This window comes from Cyprinus carpio, chromosome B8 (assembly GCF_018340385.1).
Source record: "Cyprinus carpio isolate SPL01 chromosome B8, ASM1834038v1, whole genome shotgun sequence".
In the NCBI taxonomy this organism is placed as follows: Eukaryota; Metazoa; Chordata; class Actinopteri; order Cypriniformes; family Cyprinidae; genus Cyprinus; species Cyprinus carpio.
The window spans coordinates 2057051-2082331 of NC_056604.1; the positions used below are offsets into that span (position 1 = coordinate 2057051).

The window sequence follows — 25281 nt, forward strand, 5'->3', positions numbered from 1 at the left end:
GTACACTCTATTAAATTAAACACACATTAGAATTGTAATTAAGCATATGGTTGCTTTTTTTTTGAGTCGATATGAACAGCCGGAACTATTCGACAGCTCACTATGTACTCAGTTAGAATACTTTTATTGACCACGGATGATAAACAGAACGAGGCAAAAGCGCGTAAAAACATCGGCGGAAACTAAACTTCATGAGTCTGACGTTTAAACGGCATTTTTGTTTCGGTTTCTTCCAGTCCTGAACATCCTTCAATGCTTCAGAGCTTGTCCTCTTCTTTGTGCCCGTCTGGAGACTACCATACCTGTAGTAATGGTGTTCGAAACCAGAATCAACAAAACAGAGACCGCTTGTATGAGTTACATAATCAAAAAGTCATGTAATAATTAATATAACGACAGGCGGAACTGAACTAACAACTAACATGAGTGATGAAGGGGCGGGGGCCTCGGGTAAGCGGGGCTTGGTGGCGCGGTAAATGGTCTCTGATTGGTCAGCCTTTTGAATGTGTGTCCAAATAATACCTGTTCTGTTTTACATATATCCACTTGCTATTACTCTATTTATTAAAAATAATTGTAATTAATACTTAGCCAGTCAACTGCTTCTGCCTCCGTTTAATGAACTGGGTCCTTACCTATGGAGGCTTTGTATAAATGCATCACAGAAAGAGTAAAACATGGGAAACAAATAACAGATACAATGAAAGAGTCACAAGGCAGTGAGAAAACAGGATTTCATGGGGAGGTTTCAGATGAGATATTAAAAGATGTTAAGAGATGAAACTGTGTCCAGAAAGACAGGAGAAACCTGAAACAAGGTGAAACTGGTGTGCAAACTAGTAACTAAGGTTACAGTAATTGTGTTAATCATGACTCAGGGATGGCGGGCTTTCAGGCATTAAAGTAGTTTCTTATAAGCAGTATGCACATCAGTAAAGCTGTTTTCATGTTTTATGAAAAGCACTGTATAATTAATTTATTTAATTAACTTGTTTCAGTCTGTCTTTTCTGTGTTATAAGTTGGACTGAAAGATAAGCATGTGATACTTACAGCATCTTTTTACGATCATATTTATATAGGATTATATTTATGTCCTGGAAAAGGAACAACTTTGACATGAAGAATGAGTAATACGTCATCTGGAAGCTGAATAAATAATCTCTCGCATTGATGTGTGGTTTTGTAAGGAGGACAATATTTGTCTGAGATACAACAAAAAAAAACTATTTGAAAATCTGGAATCTGAGGGAGCAAAAAAAGTGTCAATATTAGCTGGTTGGTCCGAGCACAGACAGGAAGAACTCCTAAACATCATGCATATTACTAATCAAAATTAAGTTTTGATATATTTACGGTAGGAAATATACAAATACTCTTCATGTGACATGATGCTTTACTTAATACATAATGATTTTATGGGCATAAAAGATGAAATGTATAATTTTGACCCATACAATGTATTGTGGTTATTGTGCTACAAAATATACCTGTGCTACAGTGTTTGTCTGTATTAGGGTCGGTCTGAATGGCCGGTCCACTAGAGAGCGCCCACATGTTCCGAGAAATCAACGCTATGAACTCCTGCAGCTTAACATAAGCGCAGGCATGTATGTTGCACTATATAGCATAGGGTCAGGGGACGAGTTCATTGCGCGATTCGGAACAAGCGCAACACCAACAAGCGTGGTAAATGAAGTCGCACCAAAGGGATAAAAAAGTAATTGAAAATGTTTGTGAAAATTCTGGGTCCATAGGCTATGTATATGTTCTTAAGAACTATGTTTTACCAACTAGCAATAGAATAAGTGTTTTTTTTTTATTATTATTATTTAGTTGCATTCACAATATACGAAGGCTAGCAAGACTCAAAAGTACTATATAAGGCAGATATAAAGCAATGTCCGTACAGTTTAAAGCATGTATAAGACAGCATAGACAACAAGCAAACATAAAATGAATGCATAAACACGAAGAAAAAAATACAAGACGTACGGTTTAATCAGTATACTTTAATTATTGAGAAAAGAAAAACTAGATGACTACTTTTCGATCATAGGTGACTCTTGGTGGGTGCAGACACTGTCATTACAAACTCGAGACACACTTCGTATTCGTTTTTCAGTTCTTACTTTCATCTTTCGGCCATAAATTACTCACGGGCAGGGATGGTTGACGCGCAAAAAGTACACATCTTGGTTACATCATCTCATACCTCATAGTCGTTTCCAAACTCTCTGAGTAAATCAGTGAATGAATTTTTTCCAATTTCGAGTGAATTACCCTTTTAATAATACTCATTTAATGCATGAATTTCATTACAAAAATTACTTTAGAAAAATGAAAAGAAAATCTTTCACAAGGTAGTCTCATAGCTTTTGTACCCGGCAGTTTCATACAGCACAGCTCTCTTCCACTCAGTATGCTATCGCAAAGTGTGAAACAAAACAAATATAGGGCCATAAAAATAGGATTTTAATAAATGTGTTAAATGGAAGTAGTAGGCATAATAGTTAATTTGTTTTTTTCCGTTCTGCAGATATGCTTGCAGGTCAGCTCATGAAAAGGCTCAGTTTCTCCATTACAGGGAATAGTTTAATAAATGAAGAAGGTGCTTCGCAGCTGTATTCATTGGACTTATTAGCGTTTCGCCCCCGACAGAACCGGTGAAAAACGTTTGTTTTTTTTAAATGTAAAGCGGTGGTGCGCGTGTGAACACCCTGTTCTGATGACCAAGAGTTGAAACTATTGAATTAATTACTTAATTAATTCAGTGAGACGTGATCAGGTGCCTCGCTCTATATCTCTGGCCAAAGCAGACTAGTTTGTAAAAATAAGACTTGAATATAGTATCTGAAAAGTGTTCAGAATATAACGTCTATAAAACGTCTAATGCTCTACTCAAAAGATAAAATCATATATATATATGAAAATTATATATATATATATATATATATAGATATATATATATATATATATATATATATTAAAGCATTTGCTAACTCATATTAGTTCTTTTACATCATACATTTTATTTGTTTGGGTTCATGTGGAAAATAAACCAACATAGAGCCAAAACTAAGAAAAAAAGGCGTTTTATTGTATTAAAAAGCAGAGCATACAAAGAATATATACAGTATATTGTGGTAAAAAATTTTTTAAAAAGGACTTTTAAAACATGCAATCAAACAAGTACTGAAACTGCTGATAGATTCATGCATTATAAGACAGATGATGATGTTTATTCTTCGCTTAAGCCCGTTTGGGTTTGTGATTCTTCTTGAGTCTCTTCAAGCGCGGCAAGACTCTGAGATCAGCACAGATCAGTTTCTTTCTGATGTGTAATCTGTAGAGCAGTAAACACAGTTAATGCAGGAGCACAGGACTGATTTGTGTATGTTTTGTGTTTAAACACTCACACCACTGCATCTATTTCACAGACACCAGATTTATGCTGGATCTCATATTTGGAGACCGAATGGAGGTCTTCCCGACGGATGTACTTTGAAACTCTCAGACAACAACTGGGAATGGCATCCACTGGAACAAAAGCAACATTTGCCATTGAATGAAAGTTAAATCTTCTCCTAACAAAAGCAAACACTTCCTGTAGGATGGAAAGAAGGACAGAGACAGACAAGTTTTCATTTCTCTGCTGTCCACATTGACTCACCATCTATTCAAGCTGCTTTATAGGTATGTGGGTCTCTGGCAATCAAACACATGACTTTACCATACTGCTGTAGCAAGGGTTCTAATCCCAGGGAATGCATGAGCTTTACTATGTGCTAATCTGCCATTTCTGGTAAAAAATGACCGGCCTTTTTAAAAATTGCTTGTATGCTACTAAATCTCTCATTATGCTTTTTAAAAATGACTGAATTGAGTTCATGCATTCCCCTTCTGCCGGCCTCCGTAGCAGTTTATGGTATGGTATCAGGTCCTTAAGCTTTGTGTCCGGTATACGTAGCATCTCAGGGCTCAGACGGGACCAGAGCAAAGCTAGCTCCTCCGGGGGCAGCACTTGCAGGTTCACCACCTGATCCCTGAAGGGAGTAGTAGGAACCTTAGACAGGCCGGGGCCTCAGGATTACTTGGGAGTCAGCCGGCCCAATCTCTAGGCACAAAACGTCAACCAAAAATGTGTGCGGGTCCTCTTAATGGAGGACAATGCAAGCACGAGCAGAGTTTTCAATGACAAAAACACTTTAGCTCGACTGAGTGCAAAGGCTCAAAATGGGCCCTGCTGTAGTGATTTAAGCACTAGAGACAGGGCCCCAAGAGGGTATGGAGGTGGGGGGCGGGAAGGGATTCAACCTCCTGACCCCTCTAAGGAATCTGATGACCAGGTCATTCTTACCCACCGACTTCCCTTCTATGGGGTCATGGTACCTGGACTTTGAGGGTGGAGGGAGACAGCCTTCGCCCCAGCCCTTGCTGCAAAAAGGAAAGCACGACCCTGATCGGGCATCTCCGGGGGTCTTCTCAACGAGAAGAACACCACTCGACAAACAGATTCCACTTCAAGGCATAAGCGTGTCTCGTAGATGGTGCTCTTGCCGAAGTGATGGTGTCCACTACCTCTTGGGGAAGATTACCTAGAACCTTCCCGTCCCGTCCAGGGACCAGACATGAAGTTTCCAGAGGTCTGGATACAGGTGCCATAGGGCGCGAGGAGCACCAGTTTGGGGAACCAGGTCCAAGTGGGCCAATACGGCGCCACAAGCAAGACCTGCTCCTCGTCCTCCCTGACCTCGCACAGTGTCTGTGCGAGAAAGCTCACTGGGGGAAATGCATACTTGCGCAGACCCCGCGGCCAACTGTGTGCCAGTGCGTAGAACAACTGGCAGTGAGAGGTCTCTGGAGAGGCAAACAGGTCTACCTGAGCAGCTCCGAAACATCTCCAAATCAGCTGGATCGTACAGGGATGGAGTTGCCACTCTCCCAGGAGCATAGCTCGAGACAGCTTGTTGGCTGAACGGTTGAGCAGACCTGGAATGTGAATGGCACGAAGCGACCTCAGAACCTTCCAACTCCAAAGAAGGAGGTGGTGGACAAGTTGATACATGCGACGGGAGCGCAGACCACCTTGCCGGTTGATGTATGCAACGGTCACTGTAGCGTCCGTTCGGACCAGCAGGTGCTTGCCTCGTAAGCGCCCTTTAAGATGGTTCAAGGCAAGGTGTACCGCTAACAATTCTAGGCAATTGATATGCCAGTGCAGATGGGAGCCTGTCCATACCCCCGACACTGCATGCTCATTGTATGTGGCCCCCCAGCCGATGGTGGAGGCATCTGTGTAGACCAGAGACCTGTTCCAGGGGCACTCCTGCCCAAAGAAACATAAGGTCTGACCACGGGGTGAAGGTTTAGTGACAGGCCGGTGTAACTTGGCCCCTGTGAGTGCTGTGCTTTCACACCCACCTCGGGACTTGGCCGTGAAGCCACTGCTGAATCGGTCTCATATGCAATAGCCCTAGCAATGTAAGTGCCGCTGCAGCTGCCATATTCCCCAGAGAAGCCTCTGAAATAGTTTCTGTGGGGCCGCCATCCTCCCCTTGAATGAATCAAGTCAACACTGACTGTGCATGTTCCTCTGTGAGGCGTGCTGTCTGTTCGACCAAATCCAACTCCATACCAAGAAAAGAGATCCTCTGCATGAGGAAGAGTTTGCTCTTTTCCCAGTTGACCTGAAGACCCAACAGGCTGAGGTGCTGGAGCACCAGGTCCCTGTCCTCGCACAACTGATCCCGAGACTGTGCTAGTATAAGCCAATCATCTAGATAGTTGAGGATGCGAACACCTGCTCTATTAGGGGAACAAGATCCAGCTCTGCGACTTTCGTGAAAACACGGGGAGACAGGGACTGCTGCCGGCTGGCGAAGAAGGAGGATGAGTGAGGTCCGGTTTTATTCCGTCCGCAACTCTCCGTGCCCTCCTGGGAACCAGAGATAGTGAAAACTGCTCTTTTGTCACAAGGCAAAAAAAGGAGTGGTGCCTTCACAATCTCCTGAAGAGCAGATCCCTCCATCTCTGGGTCACCTGTCTCAGGGCTGCTTGCTCTTCTGCCTGCCGCCAGGTTTGACTGGGGCCTGGACAGGCGGGGCGGCCTGCTTACGCCCGGCTCCACGATACTGCTTGGCTGGAGGCTGCTGCTGATGCTGCGCGGGAGCAGACACAGGGGGCCGCCCTCGGCGATGAGCAGACTGGGGCGCAGTGGCCAGCGGACGGGTGGAGGCAGCAGTTGCCCGCCGGAGCAGGATGTCGGATGTCGCTTCTGTGCAGCCGAGAACTGCTGGCCAAAGCCCTCGACCGCATCGCCAAAGAGGCTGGTCTGGGACACAGGGACCATACCTTGTCAGTGTCCCTCATGTCAGCCAGACACAGCCAGAGATGGCATTCTGGGACCACAAGCATGGACATCGCATGACCCAGAGAACTCGCGGTGACCTTCATTGCTCAGAGCACAAGGTCAGTGGCGGTTCCGAGTTCTTTCAGATCATGACCACCCTCGTGCAGGTCCTTCAGTGCCTTGGCCTGGTGCACCTGCGGTAATGCCATAGTGTGTAAGGTGGAAGCAGCTTCCCCTCAAGCTGTATAGGCACTGCCGGTTAGACCAGACGAATGCCTACAGGCCCGGAAAGGGAGCGACGGGTCTCCCCGCCAGGAGGAGGCGGACTTAGGACACAAATGCATCACTACCAACCACTCCACCGGGGGATTTGCCAATCCCATTGCTGCACCACCATCAAGGGTGTTGAGGGAGGAGGACCCAGCAGGCCGGTTTCTGGCAGTAAAAGGTGCTGTCCAAGACTTTGGTGAGCTCCTCATGCACTTCCGGGAAGAAAGGCACTGGGGCAGGGCGCTGAGAACCAGTGCGGGCACCCCGAAAAAAACAGTCGTCCAGCTTGGAAGGTTTGAGACACTGTGGAGGTTTTCCGCTCAAGCCCTACCTTCTCGGCGGCCTGGGGAAAGCATAGCTGCCATCTCTGGATCTGATTCAGGCATTGCCACCGTCCCAGAGGGTGGCAGCACATCCGAATCTTCCTCAGACAGCTTTCCCTTCGATGCAGTGATCGACATCCGGTCATCGAGAGGGGCACCGCTGGTACGCTCTTTGAAGAGGGCCCAGCGTGTTCCATGGGCTGCCCAACTGGATCAGAGGTGCTGGAGGAGTGGTGGGCCCCTGAGGGTTGGTTCCCTGAGGGTTTTGCCACCACTGTAACCCTCAGACCTCCCGTGCTACTGCCGAAAGTATTTCTTGTCTGGCAGCCGCCAGGACGAGCCTTAAATCACGGCAGAGGCAACGGAAATCTGCCCCTCTGGAGGTAGCGAAGCCTGGTCCACAGTTCCGAGATGGTCATCTTCCCGCAGTGGGAACATGAGTCATCCACGAAAGCCACCTCAGCGTGTTTAATGCCCAGACACGAGAAGCAATGATCGTGACCATCAACCGGAGCCAGTTAACAACCACATCCAGAAACGCACGGGTGAAATGGCATCCTTATAAAGACTATCCATCGTCTTTATAAAGACGCACCCGTGAAGTTCTTTTAGAGAAATAGGCTATTGTAGTCAAATGCTCTTTGCAGTGCTGAGGTGCACAGGGGAATTGGCCGCTTGCAGCACAACAGGGGGGTAGTGCAGCCTGAAGTGCGCCACCCGCTCGACACAGAATGACCACCGCTGAAGCACTGTACCGACAACACCAGAATCTTCCAAGAGCGTGATGAACTCGTAGCTCACTGGAAGATACTGGATGGAGCAGAATGATGTTGTCGCTCGGCTCCAAAGCGAAAAGCTGGTATGCATTGCAGTACCAGGCATTAATTGGGCTCATGTACCTCTCATTGGCACAAATCCAAAAATATTTTAATGAAACTATTATTTATAATGTAGAGGTTTTGTACTTTCATATATAGACAAATAGACAAAGTGAACCAGTTATATCATGGACTATTTAAAACAACCTTATATTTTTGGTTGACTGTATTGTATTTTGATAATGAACAGACAGCGATGTCAAGTTTGAGTTGCGAATATGTGGTGTGTGTGTGTGTGTGTGTGTGTGTGTGTGTGTGTGTGTGTGTGTGTGTGTGTGTGTGTGTGTGTGTGTGTGTGTGTGTGTGATCGAACAGCTGAAACATAAAATACATCATTTTTGGTCATACAGATGTGAGTAAGACATAATTTGAAAGCACAAAGTGTTTACTTTTATTTTTGCACACTCAAAATAACAACAGAACATTTGTGATTTTGTAAAATAAAGTTTAATTAAAACTGTTACTTAAGTCAGATATTTTTCGCATATTTTTACCTATATGATTGAATTTTACTTTTAAGAAAAAACTACCCATTTTTGGCCCAGGGTTTGAAGCTCTGCTTAGTTAGATTAATGCAGAAACTTGGGAACGTTGTTCTGTTATAATTGTGGCATCACCGTTTAGTGACGTCATGGAATGTTCCGGGAAAACTTCAGCGTTGGTCACAGCGCCTTTTAATTGCTAATTTAAATTTTTGGATCCAGCAATTATATATTTACAAATTAAGCACTGGTCACAAGCTTTAATCCAAATGTGCACATTGTATTAATGTAATCGACACTGAACCGAATTGATCCAAATAACAATACTTGTTTTTTTAGAGCTACTGAAGAACAAAATCTGTATCGTATGAAGCATTATAAAAATAAATGCGACTGACTTTGGGTAAAAGCAGCAAATGCATAACCCAAAATTGCACTAACCTAAACATTTAATAAAAGTCAATATTAAATTTTGCAATTTGCATCAACAACATAAAGTGGTAAACGTGAGATTTAGCTGATTCTGACCTTCAGTGCTGGTGAGGATGATGATGGTGACGCAGATGAGCAGCAGCACAGACGTTGTTTTGAGCTCCATGGTTGAACAGCATTGAGTGTGAATGAATAGAGAAGAGCTCATTTAAAGCCCGTTCCGCCCTCACCGCCCTGCCTGCCCGGACTCATCAGCAATCACACCAAAAAAAACATCCAGGTGAATGTCAGGTGTGTGTTGATTTGTGCTGTTCTTTATGGTATGTTTTGCTCACCAGAGTCGCAGCAGACACCTGGAGCCGCGCATAAGCTTGTCTGTTTTACTTTCTTTTTCTTGATATTGTTACAGGAGTTTCATCCTTGACCTAACTAGAGATCCCACTTATTAGAATATTAAAATAATATTCAGTGCAAAAAAAATCAGTCTCATAAAGGGATCAATGAACTGATATATTATATATGGTTTAATTGAGTTTCTGAGTTTACATCTTGCAATTGTGTTTTTTTTTTTTACTTATATATATTAACAAAGACTTTTGAAAAACGTTAACTATTAAGAATTAAAACATTAATTGGTGAATTAATTGGGGTTTACGTGCAGTTTTTGAGTAAAGATTGTGTCCACTATTCCAACCATTTTAAATTAATATACAAGAACTATAATATAATATAATATAATATAATATAATATAATATAATATAATATAATATTTGGTAATATTAAAAATATTATATTTTAAAAATGTATATATATATATATACATTACATTTAATATATATATATATTATTATTTTTATTTTTTTTTTGGTCTGTAGTAACATTTATCATATTTTTATTTGTATTATTTATATCATCATCATCATTATTTTCATTATTGTTGTTTTAATATCTTGTCAAAATGAAACATGTGGCACGTGTTTGGCTTTAAGTCTTTCATGTACTTCTGTCACTTTCCTTTTGTTTTGTATGCAACTCCTTCCTCTGGTTTTCTGTAATCTGTGGTAAATCATCTGAATGCCATCGGTTTCCAGGTTTTACAGTGATTAAATCAGAGTATGTGAGCGGAGCGGAGCGGAGCGGAGCGTCGTGTTTTTTTGTCGGTGTAAGTGAGCTGAGCCACGAGTACAATTCATGCCAACAGCCCGTAATATAACTGCATATTTAGCAAGAATTCATATGTTAAAGATATTTAGCTATAGCTTGATACAGATGGATCTCTCAGATCAGAAGGTTATAATGAAGTTACAGGCTAGTTCTCAAGGAGTTTGTTCCTTTACTGAATATTTTCGGGTTAAATCATGATTTAAACAGGTACAGCACATTCACACCCAATCGCTTTCGCAATAATGCATTCAAACAAATGTAATCTTACACTTCATCTGTATCTGGTTCTGAATGAGAAGAAATCTGTAAGAAATGCATCGATCTGTAGATAAAATAACTGACGAAAATGTAAACTGTTATTTTCATCACAAACGAAATTTGCACAGCAGAAAGCAGCAATTATACCTTTTAACGCTGACAACCATGTTATTAGTTTGGCATGTGGTAGGAAAAAAAGTTTGCACACAATAGCTTAAGGCACTTTCAAACTCTCCTGTTATTTTATTTATTTACTTTTTATGTTAAGATAGGCTACGTTATGAACATACCATTTCAAATATAGCCTACTGAAATACTTCAGCCGCAAGGTGGAGCGGTGTTTCTGGTATCAGTGCGCGCGGAGCGGAGCGCGGAGGAGAACTTGTTGCCGCTCCACTCTGCTCACACACTCTGGGTTAAAGCAGTGGTTCTCGTTTACACTGCCAGTAAAGTGTGACCCAATTCCGATTTTTTTGCTCATATGTGACACAGATCGGATCTGTTCTATGACAGTGTAAACGGGGAAAAAAACGCATGCATTCGGATTTTTCAAGATTGGTTTCAGGCCTCATTCATATGTGGAAATAAATCGGATATTACGGTGGACCAGTAGTGCACAACTCAACGACATTAAAAAAGCAAAGATAGGCTCACAACACAACGACATTAATAGATGATTCACCCAAAAATAAAAATAAAGCTGTCATCATATACTCCCCAATTATGTCGTTGTAAACCCATATGGCCTGCTTTCTTCATTGGCATACAGAAATGTTGTAAATAATGTTACTGTCAGTCAGCTATTTAGATAGACCCCACAGAAGAAATTCATAACGGTTTAGAATGACACGAGGGAGAATAAGCTTCTTTTTTTTTCTTTACCTGTTTGTCAATATGTTATACATTTTTAAAGTATCCTTCAGGTTCAGTGTAGGCAAACTAACTTTTTACATTGTTTGGTGTGTATTTTCTGAAAACATGTCTCATCCAGTCTAGATTTGAGATGTAGAACCATTTAATGGCCTTTTGGAGAGTTACTGAACCTGCATTCCACATGGTTCGTGTGTTCAGAGCAAGGACAGCTACAACGAGGAGAGAAGCTGCAATAACAAGCAATGCAATGGTAAATACTGATTTTGTATTGTTTGTGACAGAGAAAGAAAATGTTACATTTATTTTCATTTTTAGATGCATATGTTTTATGTGTGTGTATCATAGTTATTTAAAATTTTTTTTGTGTGTGTCTGTGTATTCATTCGTTGAGTTAGTTCTTTTTATTGTTGGCCTTTCAGTCGCTCTTCCACAGAGAGATCTGGCCTTACACAAAACACTTGGGATGGATTCATTTGGTTTTATTTGTACAGACTAGAATATAAAATGTAAATTAAATATTATGTAAATGTGAATATATATAACTCTAATACAGTTTCTTGCTCACCAGTGTAATGTAAACATGTAAATATCCACACATAAATTTTAGAAACTTTGATACAGTGTAATAGTGTAATAATGTAGAATACAAATACTAATAACTGTGATTGTGTAATGTTACTATATATATATATATAATATATATATATATATATATATATATATATATACACTTCTGCCACTTGGAGGACTGATAGGTCAGGCAGATCCCTGGTGACATCACTGTAAACATTCTCCTGAGATGAAAAAACAAAGGTATAGTGTAAATTGACCATTAAAAAAAAAATAAACATTTTCCACCAGTCACTACATGTTGCATACATTATGAATGGAACCATATTCAGTATGATTGTGTTTTTGTCTTTTTTTCTGCTAGGGCTAATCAAAAAGGCATGTTATACATTATGAATAAAGCAAGATATGAAAAGATGATGTAACAATATTGGACACTACTCCTACCTTAACCACTCAGCGAGTTTCCTCTCTTGAAAACAGGACCACCATCCCACTCACAGGACATGGCTTGACTCTCTAGGCACACCAATGGGACATGTTAATATTATTAATCAAAGTTTATTAATTATGTCATACATTAAAGAATTTGATAATTCTCTTACTGTCCATTGTTCTAGGTTTGTGCCGCTCTGTACAGGAGGAACTGCACTGACTCTCAGTTCTGAATAGTGTGCTGTCTGCTACAGTGTATGGATGGGAGTCCTTTAAAACAATCTGTGAAGATAATTAGATTGAGTTACATATTTAATTGATTTCAGATACATTTTGAATTATTTTCAGTTGCATTTTAAATTGTTACATTGTAAATTAAACTATATTTAAAATAAATTATGAAGAATATTTAATATTCTATATAATGTTACAAACATGCCAATAGACTGTAAAGAGATCAGTAATATTTCAAAGTGAAAGTGAAAGTGACATACAGCCAAGTATGGTGACCCATACTCAGAATTCGAGTATGCTTCTCCGTGCGATGAAATTCATTTACAGTAATCCGGGGAAGTTCTTGTAAGATGAAAAATCATCTTCTCCTCTTGTCATTTTGAAAGCTCTACGGAAAGAGCAATGGCTGTGCATAGAGTCCATTGTGTACAAGAGCAGAGCTAAACTGTCCAAATTGAAAATATTATTGATTTATTTTCTGCTCGATTCATGAATGATACATTAAGATTATCGGGATATCAAAACATTCAATAAAAACACGTTGTTCATTTAAAAATGGATTACACATATTAATCCTTTGAGAATTTCTAGTGGCGTCTCCAGGAAATATTGGTGTTTAACTGTCAACACAGCATTTCCGTTGTGTTGTGGCTTAATGTCGCTTATGTTTGCTTTTTTTTTTTTATTGTCGTTGTGTTGTGCACTACCAGGCCACCGTAGGATATAAATCAGACATGTGCCAATGCGACTGTCATGTAAACAGACAGATCAGGTGTGCATTCCAGAAAGCAGGGTTAACTTACCGTGAACTAAACCCTGAACTCTCGGTTGATTAACCCCAAACCTTGCTTACTCGAGGTATGTGGTTCCAAAAACGCGTCCGGGAGTAAGTTCATTCAACTCAGAGTATGTTCCTGGTTAAAACTCAAGACAGTATCAACAGAGCGACGAATCGACGAGTCACTATAGAAACCGACGCTAAGAAAAAGCGCGCTAAGCTGTTTCTTTCTTCTTCTTTTATTCATTAGTTGTTTACATGGTTAGTGCATATCGCCATCTAATTGATGGCTGTGCAATCCTTTTTATTTTTTTCCATTTAATCTTTAATCCTTGAGAATGTGAATTATATTGATTGTTTTATGCTAATTATATATTAAGTCATATCAGATATGTATTTTGATTTAGAATTTAGACATTATAGAAAATGCCACTCCATGTGTGAGATAATATAACGTAATAAATAAAATAAATATATATAAGTTAAACATTACCTTGTCATAGTGTTTTATAATTTATACACATAACTCTTATATATGCCAATAAAAGAAATAATCATATTAGAATAATATATTACCTTATTTATTACTTATATTAGCGCTTCCTTATTAACATATCAAATATATATATATATATAATATATATATATATATATAGCCTATATATATATATATATATAGGTTAAGTTCAGAGAGTGAGTGGCTATGACTACTAACATACCCTGAAAGTTACCTCCGTTTTTGGAACCGAAAGTTGAGGTTATCCGCTTACTTACTCTTAAACATACCCGGGTATGTCACATAACCTGCTTTCTGGAATACCCCACAGATTTTCTGAGGCATTGCGTTCTTTACGTCATTAAAACTGCGACAATTTGGTACTTCTCCGCGGTTTAACGACGGCTGCATCCGAAAACTGAAAAATGGTGCCATCGGAGGACGCATTCCAAGGTAGGAAAGCATCAAGGCACTGAATTCAATGTTAGTTTCAGTTCCTGTCTCCTGAGATGCCTTCATCTGGCCGATTTTTGAAGGCAGCAGACGTCATATGTGACCCGTTTTGGCAAAATTAGTGTAAATTCGCACGGGCTATTTTGAGCTGCAGACAAAAAAAAAATTAAATAAAAAATCTTGTCTGTATTTGTACTTTTTCTGAGAGGATTACTTTTTCTCCGCTCGGCTTGCTGACTGTCATCCGAAGTGCGTGCATATAACGACGCGCGATCCCGATAAATACACACATATAGAGAATAACATTAGTGTTCACACAAACATCATCTGCTCTGTCTTAAGTGAACGCTTAGGGAACTGTTGGGGAAAACATCTGATGTGTAACATTATATTAGATCCGTGCATTACAGTAGCCTATAGGACATCTGTATCATTATCATAATGTTAATCTAACAATAAAAGAAAAGAGGGAATCACTCGCTGCACTTCATTGAACTGCTTTTGTAGTTTTAATAATCTATTAATTTGTAATGAACACACTTAAGTTATTTTTACATTTGATTGTTTTACGTATATGAATGCTTTAGTTTAGATATATAAAAGGATAAAGGTAATGCATTATTTGTTTCTTTCTAGGCTGTTTGTTCTACTGTTTTTTTTTTTTTTTTTTGCATCTGTTCTTATTTATAATAGCAAAGATAAAATAAAAATAGCTGTATTGTGATGATTAATATAGTAATTAATAATAAGAAAAGACGGAGGACTTCACATATCGACTTCAAATGGGTGACTCAGTAATTTTTTGTCCGATACCAACAAATCATAAATCATTTTGAAGGTCTTTTAATGGAGAATTTCATTTCCCCCCAATATATACAGGTATATATATTTTTAATTGCTCATTGTGACTCAGCACAAGTCACAGTATTCTCACGAGGAAGCACATGTGGAGGCGGTAAATGACAACAACGCATGCGCGATGTTTCAGACGCTATAGCAAGTGTAAACACATGAATCGGATATTGGTCACAATTGAAAGAACGTGTAAACGGACAGCCAGAAAAATCGGATATAGGCAATAAATCAGAATTGGGCATCAAGACCTAGAGTGTAAACGAGTTCGGGGCCAGAGGGGGCGCACGAGTATTGCAGGGCGGCCATCAGCAGAATAAGAAAATAAATAACTCAGTAAACAGCCAAAGGACGTAACTTAGAATGGGATGTGGATCGGATTGTGAAAGGGAAGAGAAGAGACATAAATTAAGTCGCACAGACCCCGGTTTTTTTTTTTTTTTTTTTTTTTTTTTTTTTTATAGGTTTAAATTTTTTTGACCAAAAAAGTCTGAGAACCACTGGATTAAAGCATGAAGCTAAATACCATGTATGCTTAATTCATCTTTAATAAAAGCGGTTTCAAACCTGATCTGCAGGATCTGTCAGACTCAGAAATACAGTTGGAGGATCTGGAGGAGCTACCAGAAAGGCCACAGGCTGCTTTGGGCTGGAGATTATATGTTAATTGGGTAATAACTCTCAGAAATCTCTGTATTATCATCACACAAAGGCTGAAACGGGTCATGTGGCTTCTGGAGCAATAAACTCAAACCAAAGCCTTTGAAATAACAAACGAGCCCAAAAGACTGACTTTCACGTACGTTTACTACATACAGTATTTACACAGCACTGAGCAACACGTGTGTGTGTGTGTGTGTGTGTGTGTGTGTGTGTGTGTGTGTGTGTGTGTGTGTGTGTGTGTGTGTGTGTGTGTGTGTGTGTGTGTGTGTGTGTGTGTGTGTGTGTGTGTGTGTGTGTGAGTGAATGAATGATGGGATCAGAAGGGTCTTTGTCTCCGAGTGGCCAGATTGAGCAAACGCAGCAGCATTTCTCCAGAAACACCCTTCAGAGCCACGCCGTCTTCAGTCTGATGAGATCCCACGTCTTCAGAGCAATCTGGATCCAGAACACAGCTCTCTGGAAAACAGAGAAAATGCATTAGGCACAAATACTTTTCATAGCGAGATGTTCAGAACTTTAGCGTTAAAGGAGATGTAGTTTGTATGTAATGTTACATGATGGGATGTTTTGCTCACCAGAGTCGCAGCAGACACCTGGAGCCACGCATCGGCCCCGGGCCCCGCAGGACACCCCGCCCGTCTCATAAAATTATTATCAAGAGATACCATGAAAATGAATAGCCTATAAGTTCAATAACCTACCATTCTGCCAGTTTTCACTTGTGATATTATAGCAGTGATAAGAATTAAACTTGTATTGAGTCTGAAGTATGCAGACGTCTTTTTGGCGGGAGCTGTTGCCATGGTGAATCATAATATTGGAGCTCCATTGATCATCATGGCTTTTCATAGTCGTGGTGCACGCGCTAAACTCAGAGTCAACCTTCTCAGAGTTGACTGAACTTACACAATTCAGCTGCTCTGAACCCGAAAACTCAGAGTAAGTCAACTCAGTGTTCAAGTTTTATCTCAGAGTTGGTTGAACCTTCTTATTGAAACGGGCCCCTGGTGTCTCGCTCGAAATCTCTGGCCAAAGCAGACCAGTGTGTGAAAATAAGACTTGAATATAGTATCTGAAAAGTGTTCAGAATATAAACATCTAATGCTCTAATCAAAATAAAAACAAAACATTTATTTTAAAGCATTTGCTAATTCATATTACTTCTTTTACATCATACATTTTATTTGTTTGGGTTCATGTGAAAAATCAACCAACATAGAGCCAAAACTGGAAAAAGGCATTTTATTGTATTAAAAAGCAGAGCATACAAAGATAGAGTGTATTAATGCCGTAATTGACTGTTACTGTATGGTGACCCATACTCGGAATTCGTGCTCTGCATTTCACCCATCCAAAGTGCACACACACCGTGAACACACACACACTGTGAACACACACCCGGAGCAGTGGGCAGCCATTTATGCTGCGGCGCCCGGGGAGCAGTTGGGGTTCAGTGCTTTGCTCAAGGGCACCTAAGTCGTGTATTGAGGGTGGAGAGAGCGCTGTACATTCACTCCCCCCACCCACAATTCCTGCCGGCCCGAGACTCGAACTCACAACCCTTCGATTGGGAGTCCGACTCTCTAACCATTAGGCCACGACTTCCCACGACTTATATACAGTATATTGTAGTAAAAAAAAAAAATGTTAAAAAGGACTTTTAAAACATGCAATCCAACAAGTACTGAAACTGCAGATAGATTCATGCATTATAAGACAGATGATGATGTTTATTCTTCGCTTAAGCCCGTTTGGGTTTGTTATTCTTCTTGAGTTTCTTCAAGTGCTTCAAGACTCTGAGATCAGCACAGATCAGTTTCTTTCTGATGTGTAATCTGTAGAGCAGTAAACACAGTTAATGCAGGAGCACAGGACTGATTTGTGTATGTTTGTGTGTTAAACACTCACATCACTGCATCGATTTCACAGACACCAGATTTATGCTGGATCTCATATTTGGAGACCAAACGGAGATCGTCCCGACGGATGTGCTTTGAAACTCTCAGACAACAACTGGCAATGGCATCCACTGGAACAAAAGCAACATTTGCCATTGAATGAATGTTAAATCTCCTCCTAACAAAAGCAAACACTTCCTGTAGGATGGAAAGAAGGACAGAGACAGACAAGTTTTCATTTATATAGAGGGCATGCTTGATGTTCCCATAAAGCAGAGTGGTGCGTGTCATGACAATGTCTCTGCTGTCCACATTGACTCACCATCTATTCAAGCTGCTTTATAGGTATGTGGGTCTCTGGCAATCAAACACATGACTGACAGGATCATACTGCTGTAGAATGGGTTCCAATTCCAGGGAATGCATGAGCTTTACTTTGTGCTAATCTGTCATTTCTGGTTAAAAATGACTGGCCCTTTAAAAATTTCTTCTATGCTACTAAATCTCTCTTTATGCTTTCTAAAAATGATTGAGTTGAGATCATTCTCAAAAACTGAGGAGCATGAGCTCAAATCAATGAAGCGTACCATCAATCAAAAATCCTCTCGGAGTCAAAATGACTGGAACACATGGAAACTTGTTTCTGGCATGCAAAAAAAAAAAAAAAAAATTTGTTTCAAAAATTCTGATTTATTTTCTCATAGTTTTGAGGAAAAAAGTTGTAATTGTGAGTCAAAAAGTTGCAATTTCCTTTATTTATTTATTTTTTTTATAAACTTTAATATAAATTATTTATTATATAAGTTATGAGATATAAACTCAGCAGGACTGCTGGAATTTAATGCACATTTGCAGGATATAAACAGAATTATGAGAAAAAAAGTTTATCTCTTGCAGTTATGACTGAGTTTGCAATATGTTTTTTATTTCTTCTATTTTATTTTATTTATATTCTATTCTGCCATGAATAAAAAGGTAAGAAAAAGGTAACTTTTTAATTCACAGTTCCATTTTTTTTTTCTTTGCTTGCAATTCTGAGTTTGAGAAAAAACAACACCTCAGAATTGAGATAAAAAGTGTTGCAAGCAGTGCTTAATTTGAGCCGGATCGTGTTCCGGAAAAAGTCAGATTTTAGGATTTTTGCGTTCCGGTAATTGTTTTTAAGGATCCGGCGTTAGATCGTGACAGTGTGTGTGTGTGTGTGTGTGTGTGTGTGTGTGTGTGTGTGTGTGTGTGTGTGTGTGAGTGAACGCAGGTTTATGTATTTGGAGGTTATATGTACCGTGACCAGTCAGCTTTCTTCAGTTCAAACTCGCTCTCATTGACTGGTGCTTACTGTTTATTGTTTTTTAAGTAGCATAACGTTTGAAGACAGTGTAATAACCTACAAGAACACCAAATTAATTTTATTATTGTATTGTTTAATGTTCTCACAGGCTTTTATAATGTCTATACGTCAGTAGGCTATGGCTCACTCCAAAACAAATCATATAAATGTAACGCTATTCAGAACAGAAAAAGAATGATATATATCCTAATACACAAATCCTAATATATTTGAATTAAACTATTATTTATAATGTAGAGGCTTTGTACTTCACGCGCGTTCGTATGTAGACAGAAATATCCTCTTTACATGAGCAAAAAAATGTGCTTGGCATACAAAGTGGACCAGTTATAGCTCGGACCATTTAAATTGACCAGTGCAAGCTTTTATATTTTTGGTTGACTGTATTGTATTTTGATAATGAACAGAGAGCGATGTCAAGTTTGAGAACAGCTGAAACATAAAATACATCATTTTTGGTCATACAGATGAGAGTAAGACATAATTCGAAAGCACAAAGTGTTTACTTTTATTTTTGCACACTTTAAATAACAACAGAACATTTGGGATTTTGTAAAATAAAGCAAGGATGCGCGTTTAATTAAAACTGTTATTTATTTAAGTCAGGTATTTTTCGCATATTTTTGCCTATATGACTGAATTTTATTTTTATGAAAAAACAACATATTTTTGGCCCAGGGTTTGAAGCTCTGCTTAGTTAGATTAATGCAAAAACTTGGGAACGATGTTCTCTTATATTTGTGGCATCACCGTTTAGTGACGTCATGGAATGTTCCGGGAAAAAAAATTTTTGGATCCGACAATTATACATTTACAAATTAAGCACTGGTCGCACTCTTTAATCCAAATGTGCACATTGCATTGATGTAATCTGAACTGAATTGATCCGAATAACAATACTTGTGTTTTTAGAGCTATTAAAGAACAGAATCTGTATTGTATGAAGCATTATAAAAATAAATGCGACTGACTTTAGGTAAAAGCAGCAAATGCATAACCCAAAATTGCACTAACCTACACATTTAATAAAAGTCAATATTACATTTTGCAATTTGCATCAACAACATAAAATGGTAAACATGATCCTCATGTGAGATTTAGCTGATTCTGACCTTCAGTGCTGGTGAGGATGATGATGGTGACGCAGATGAGCAGCAGCACAGACTTTGTTTTGAGCTCCATGGTTGAACAGCATTGAGTGTGAATGAATAGAGAAGAGCTCATTTAAAGCCCGTTCCGCCCTCACCGCCCTGCCTGCCCGGACTCATCAGCAATTACACAAAAAAAAAAAAAAAAAAAACACTTTCACGAATCGGTTATGAAATCTCTTTTATAGCAGAAATATTCCCCGCAGCGCCTCATCCAGGTGAATGTCAGGTGTGTGTTGATTTGTGCTGTTCTTTACAGTCGGATGCGTGCCACTGGGTGTGTTCTGTAATTATATTGGATGTTCAAGCTTGTCTGTTTTACTTTCTTGATATTGTTACAGGAGTTTCATCCTCGACCTAACTAGAGATCCCACTTACTAGAATATGAAAATCATATGCAGTTCAAAAAATGGCTTTGCCACAGAAGAGTGAGTCTTCTATAGGGATCAATGAACTGATATATTATATATGGTTTAACTGAGTTTCTGAATTTAATTTCTGCCATGAAATAAAAATAAAAAATGAACTTTTCTCTCTCACAATTCTGACTTTTTTTTGCTTGCAATTCTGAGAAAAAAGTCAGAATTTATATAATATATATATATATATATATATATAATATATATATATATATGATATATATAAAACAAAGACTCTTGAAAAATGTTAACTATTAATATTAAAACAATATTTGTGTGAAATTTACGTGCAGTTTTTTTCACACCACCAGTTTTTATATTTTATTAATCTATAATTTAAAAATATTTGAATATAAAATACAAATATTATATAGTATATATATTCCACCTATTTTAAATTAATATACAAGAACTATAACAATATATAATATAATATGATATAATAAAAAATATTATATTTTAAAAATGTAAAAATATATTTTTTATTATTATTATTAAATTTTTTTTGGTCTGTAGTAACATTTATAATCAGCACCATTATTATTATTATTATTAATATTATTATCATCATTATTATTTTTATTATTGCTATTGTTGTGTGCAACGGACCAAAATAATATCTTGTCAAAATGAAACATGTGGCACGTGTTTGGCTTTAATTCTATCATGTGCTTCTGTCACTTTCCTTTTCTTTTGTATGCAACTCCTTTCTCTGTTTTTCTGACATCTGTGGTAAATCATCTGAATGCCTTTGTTTTCCAGGTTTTACAGTGATTAAATCATACCGTGTATGCTTAATTCATCTTTAATAAAAGGGTTTCAAACCTGATCTGCAGGAGCTACCAGAAAGGCCACAGGCTGCTTTGGGCTGGAGATAATATGTTAATTGGGTAATAACTCTCAGAAAATCTCTGTATTAATCATCACACAAAGGCTGAAACGGGTCATGTGGCTTCTGGAGCAATAAACTCAAACCAAAGCCTTTGAAATAACAAACGAGCCCAAAAGACTGACTTTCACGTACGTTTTACTACATACAGTATTTACACAGCACTGAGCAACACGTGTGTGGTGTGTGGTTGTGTGTGTGTGTGTGTGTGTGTGTGTGTGTGTGTGTGTGTGTGTGTGTGTGTGTGTGTGAATGAATGATAGGATCAGAAGGGTCTTTGTCTCCGAGTGGCCAGATTGAGCAAACGCAGCAGCATTTCTCCAGAAACACCCTTCAGAGCCACGCCATCTTCAGTCTGATGAGATCCCACGTCTTCAGAGCAATCTGGATCCAGAACACAGCTCTCTGGAAAACAGAGAACATGCATTAGGCACAAATACCTTTCATAGCGAGATGTTCAGAACTTGGGCGTTAAAGGAGATGTAGTTTGTGTGTAATGTCACATGATGGGATGTTTTGCTCACCAGAGTCGCAGCAGACACCTGGAGCCGCGCATCGGCCCCGGGCCCCGCAGGACACCCCGCCCGTCTCACAGGGGCCCGGCTGCAGATTCTCATCCATGCAGCTCAGCGTCTCTGGAGACCCGAGCAGACAACCCAGACCGGCCCCGCAGCAGATACTGGGGCCCAGACAACGGCCCTGATTCCCCGGACCACACGCCGGACACTACACACATACAAACAGTTGACCATAAATGCAGTTATGCCCTAAAATTCAAGATATTGGTGCAAAAATGCCCCTTTATGTATTTTCATCTCATATTTATATCATGATATGATAAGCGATATCATACGAGCAGCGAGAGCAGTATTAAACGAGTGCTGTTTGTTCTCAATATAACGAGTTTAAATGTGATTTTATACAACAGTTAAGTAAATAAAAGTTGATATTATGTTATATCTTAAACACAATATTTTGTTGTTGTTTTTTTTTGCTCAATTTTGCAGAGAACATATTACCTTTAAAGCCACAGCAGAACTGTTGTGCATCTCTGAGCAACACAGTGGTGTTTAGTTTCTGAATGAATCCGCGTTTTGAATGAATCTCGTGAATCAATGATTCAAAGCCCGTTCATAAAGAGAGCCGTTTACTTGATTCCTGAATGAATCGAACGATTGAATGAATGAATGAATGACTCATAAAGACCGCCACCTGCTGGCAGATTTAGTTTCTTATTTAGAGTATCATTAAAAAAAAAAAAGAGAGCCGTTTAAAAAAAAAAATAAGATATAATATATTATATAATATATATATATATATATATATATATATTATATATATATATATATATTATTACTAATAATATAATAATAAAAACATTAACAGGATAGTTCACCTGAAAGGGCTTCAAAAAAATGAATGGCTTACTTTATTTATTTTGAAGACTGTGGTAACAAAGCTGGGGTTTGGTTAACATGCCTTTCCCACTGCAACCTGATCAAAAATCTTTCACTGCCTGAACAAAAATACTGAGATGTTTCTCAAAATTTTATTCTTTTGTGTTTTGTAGTTTATGTTTTTATGTTTTATAATTTTTTTTTTGTGTCTAATAAATTTTTTTCTAAGTGCTGCACAATTTGTTATGTCTACTTGAGACGAGTTCTCAGTTACAACACAAAACTAGCTTAAAAAATAATATTTTTTGGGGTATTTTTCACAGTCAAATTTATTATGCAATTAATTGCGATAATTAATTAATAGAAAATATCATGTTAATATAATTAGATTAAAAATTGAATCTGGTACGCCTGACAGCTCAATATATATATATATATAGAATTAGTTTTTCATTTGTGTTTTTTTATTATTTAATATTTTTTTACATGTAATATAGTTTTTATAAATTTTATTTAAAATTTAATTATTTTAATGCATCATGTTAAACTAAATATATATTAGAAATGTTCCCTGTGCAACTAGCCGAAATAAAATGTTTTAAATAAAATGCGTTTTTTATTATTTATTCTATTTCAGTTTATTTATTTTTTTAAGTAATAAAGTTACTTTAGTACCTACATAGTAAATACAACAGTGAAAAGTTGAAAATGAAACTGAAAGTGTAATTGTTGAAATATTGATAAATATTTTGCTGCTAATAGTGCATGCTATAGTTTTGAATATGTGAATATTTCAACTCATTTAAATAAAACATTTCACTGCAAAATAGTCTGAATGTTAAGCAGATGGACTTGAAATGAAAGGCATTCTGAATTCTGTCGAACTACTTAAAAAGCTGCAGTTAATGTCCACAGTATCACTGATGAAGCTGATGATGAAGATGCTGGTCTGTACCTGTCTGACGGGCTCTGGCTGGGATCTCTTGCCTCCTCGAGGGCAGTTCTGGATGTAGCAGGCGGATGAGAGCGCAGAGAGCGCCAGCAGACAGAGAACACACGCGGGCCAGCAGAGAGTCGGACATCTCGACACACACTGATGCTCTGCTGCTCTCAGACGCTTATATAGAGCTGCAGCATCAGCACCAGAAGAGCTCCTCCTCATCCACCGCTGCTCCAGTCTCATTACTAATAAGTTTTAGATCTTCCATTTTCTCTTTTTAATGATTTTTTGTTTAATATTTCTATACGTGTCCCTGCAGCACAGAAGCAGTCTTAAGTCTCTGGGGTATATTTGTAGCAATAGACAACAATACATTGTATGGGTCACAATTATACATTTCTCTTTTATGCCAAAAATCATTAGGATATTAAGTAAAGATTATGTTCCATGAAGATATTTTGTAAGTTTCCTACCGTAATATATCAAAACTTAAATTTTTGATTAGTAATATGCATTGCCAAGAACTTCATTTGAACAAACTTTAAAGGTGATTTTCTCAATATTTAGATTTTTTTGCACCCTCAGATTCCAGATTTTCAAATATTGTCCTCCTAAAAAACCATACATCAACGGAAAGATTATTTATTCAGACATTTATGACCGTTTTGATGTCCAGGGTCACAATATATTTTTTTTTTTCTTCAGGTTTTACTTCAACTCCTAAATCGAAATGACAATGAGAAATGTTGCCTTGACAGCTAGCTGCTTGTAAACAAAAGTGTTTTGGCACGCTGCTAACAGTGGTGATTTTTATTTTCAGGTAATGAAAAACAATTTTAAATGGTTTAATGTTTTACATAATTTTTTTTTATTTATTATTTTGCATTTTTATCTTCATTTTAGTTAAAGTTATATTTATTTTGGTGTCTGATTTTGACATTTTAAATAATTTTTATTTTTTATTATTATTGTTATTATTTATATATGTCTGTATAGTTTTAGTTATTTCAGTACATCAAGTTACACTAAATTAAAATACAAATATTGCCTTGGAATCTAGCAGAAATAAAAATCATCTTAAGTTTTTATTCATTTTATTTGATTTCATGATTCTTATAGTAATGAAATTTTTATATTTTGATATTATATACTATATAGATATAATATATATATCTATATTATATATATATTCATTTATTAGTATCTACTCTTTCAATATGTCTGTATAGTTTTTAGGTTAATTTAGCATGTAAGCTTAAACTAAATGAAAATGAGAAGTGTGTTTCTTTAATATAACATGTTAGATAATATTTTTATTGTTTGGATTTCAGTTCATGTGTATTTTATTTTTTAGTAAGAAGTTCGTTTAATGTTTTTTTCATTTCATGTTTTCAGTTACTGTAATAACCCTGTTCAGAACATCATGTTTATGCTGCTTGAGAAAATTATGAAGAGGGACGTTTAATAAAATTCAGCTGAACAGCAAATCATCATCTGACGAACTGGATCTCGTGAAATATAAATCACACCTTCACCTCAAAGACCATGTTTCAGCAACATCAAACCCTCTGATGCATGAATTATTAAATCACAAAGTAAGTCTTAAATGTGTTATTTATTAGGCTGTGGCAGAACTAGAATACAAATAATTACTCTCAGTCTTTATGTCTCCAAAATGAGGTTACATATCCATCCTATAAACCAAAGACAGAGTCCCGTTTTTTTTATTT

General features: G+C 38.0%; 2 protein-coding genes, 1 long non-coding RNA gene and 1 pseudogene across 3 annotated transcripts; all 4 read right to left on the bottom strand.

The window, feature by feature from the left end:
- Positions 1–3097: 3097 nt before the first annotated feature.
- On the bottom strand, positions 3098–8994 carry LOC109107080 (C-C motif chemokine 28-like). The gene is made up of 3 exons (XM_019120350.2): positions 8832–8994; positions 3418–3538; positions 3098–3344 (listed from the first exon to the last, which is right to left on the bottom strand). Exons 1-3 carry the CDS (start codon positions 8941–8943, stop codon positions 3251–3253), a joined length of 327 nt encoding a protein of 108 aa, XP_018975895.1. The 5' UTR covers positions 8944–8994; the 3' UTR covers positions 3098–3250.
- A 6644-nt stretch (positions 8995–15638) lies between these two features.
- LOC122138205 lies at positions 15639–16712 on the bottom strand. Its single transcript, XR_006155375.1, has 2 exons — positions 16088–16712; positions 15639–15968 (listed from the first exon to the last, which is right to left on the bottom strand). It is a non-coding gene; the product is annotated as an uncharacterized LOC122138205 (long non-coding RNA).
- Positions 16713–17129: 417 nt separating this feature from the next.
- LOC109107079 (C-C motif chemokine 28-like) lies at positions 17130–19991 on the bottom strand. The gene is made up of 3 exons (XM_019120349.2): positions 19871–19991; positions 17421–17541; positions 17130–17347 (listed from the first exon to the last, which is right to left on the bottom strand). The coding sequence occupies exons 1-3, from the start codon at positions 19980–19982 to the stop codon at positions 17254–17256; spliced, it is 327 nt and encodes a 108-aa protein (XP_018975894.2). The 5' UTR covers positions 19983–19991; the 3' UTR covers positions 17130–17253.
- A 1403-nt stretch (positions 19992–21394) lies between these two features.
- On the bottom strand, positions 21395–23693 carry LOC122138169 (annotated as a pseudogene).
- Positions 23694–25281: the final 1588 nt, after the last annotated feature.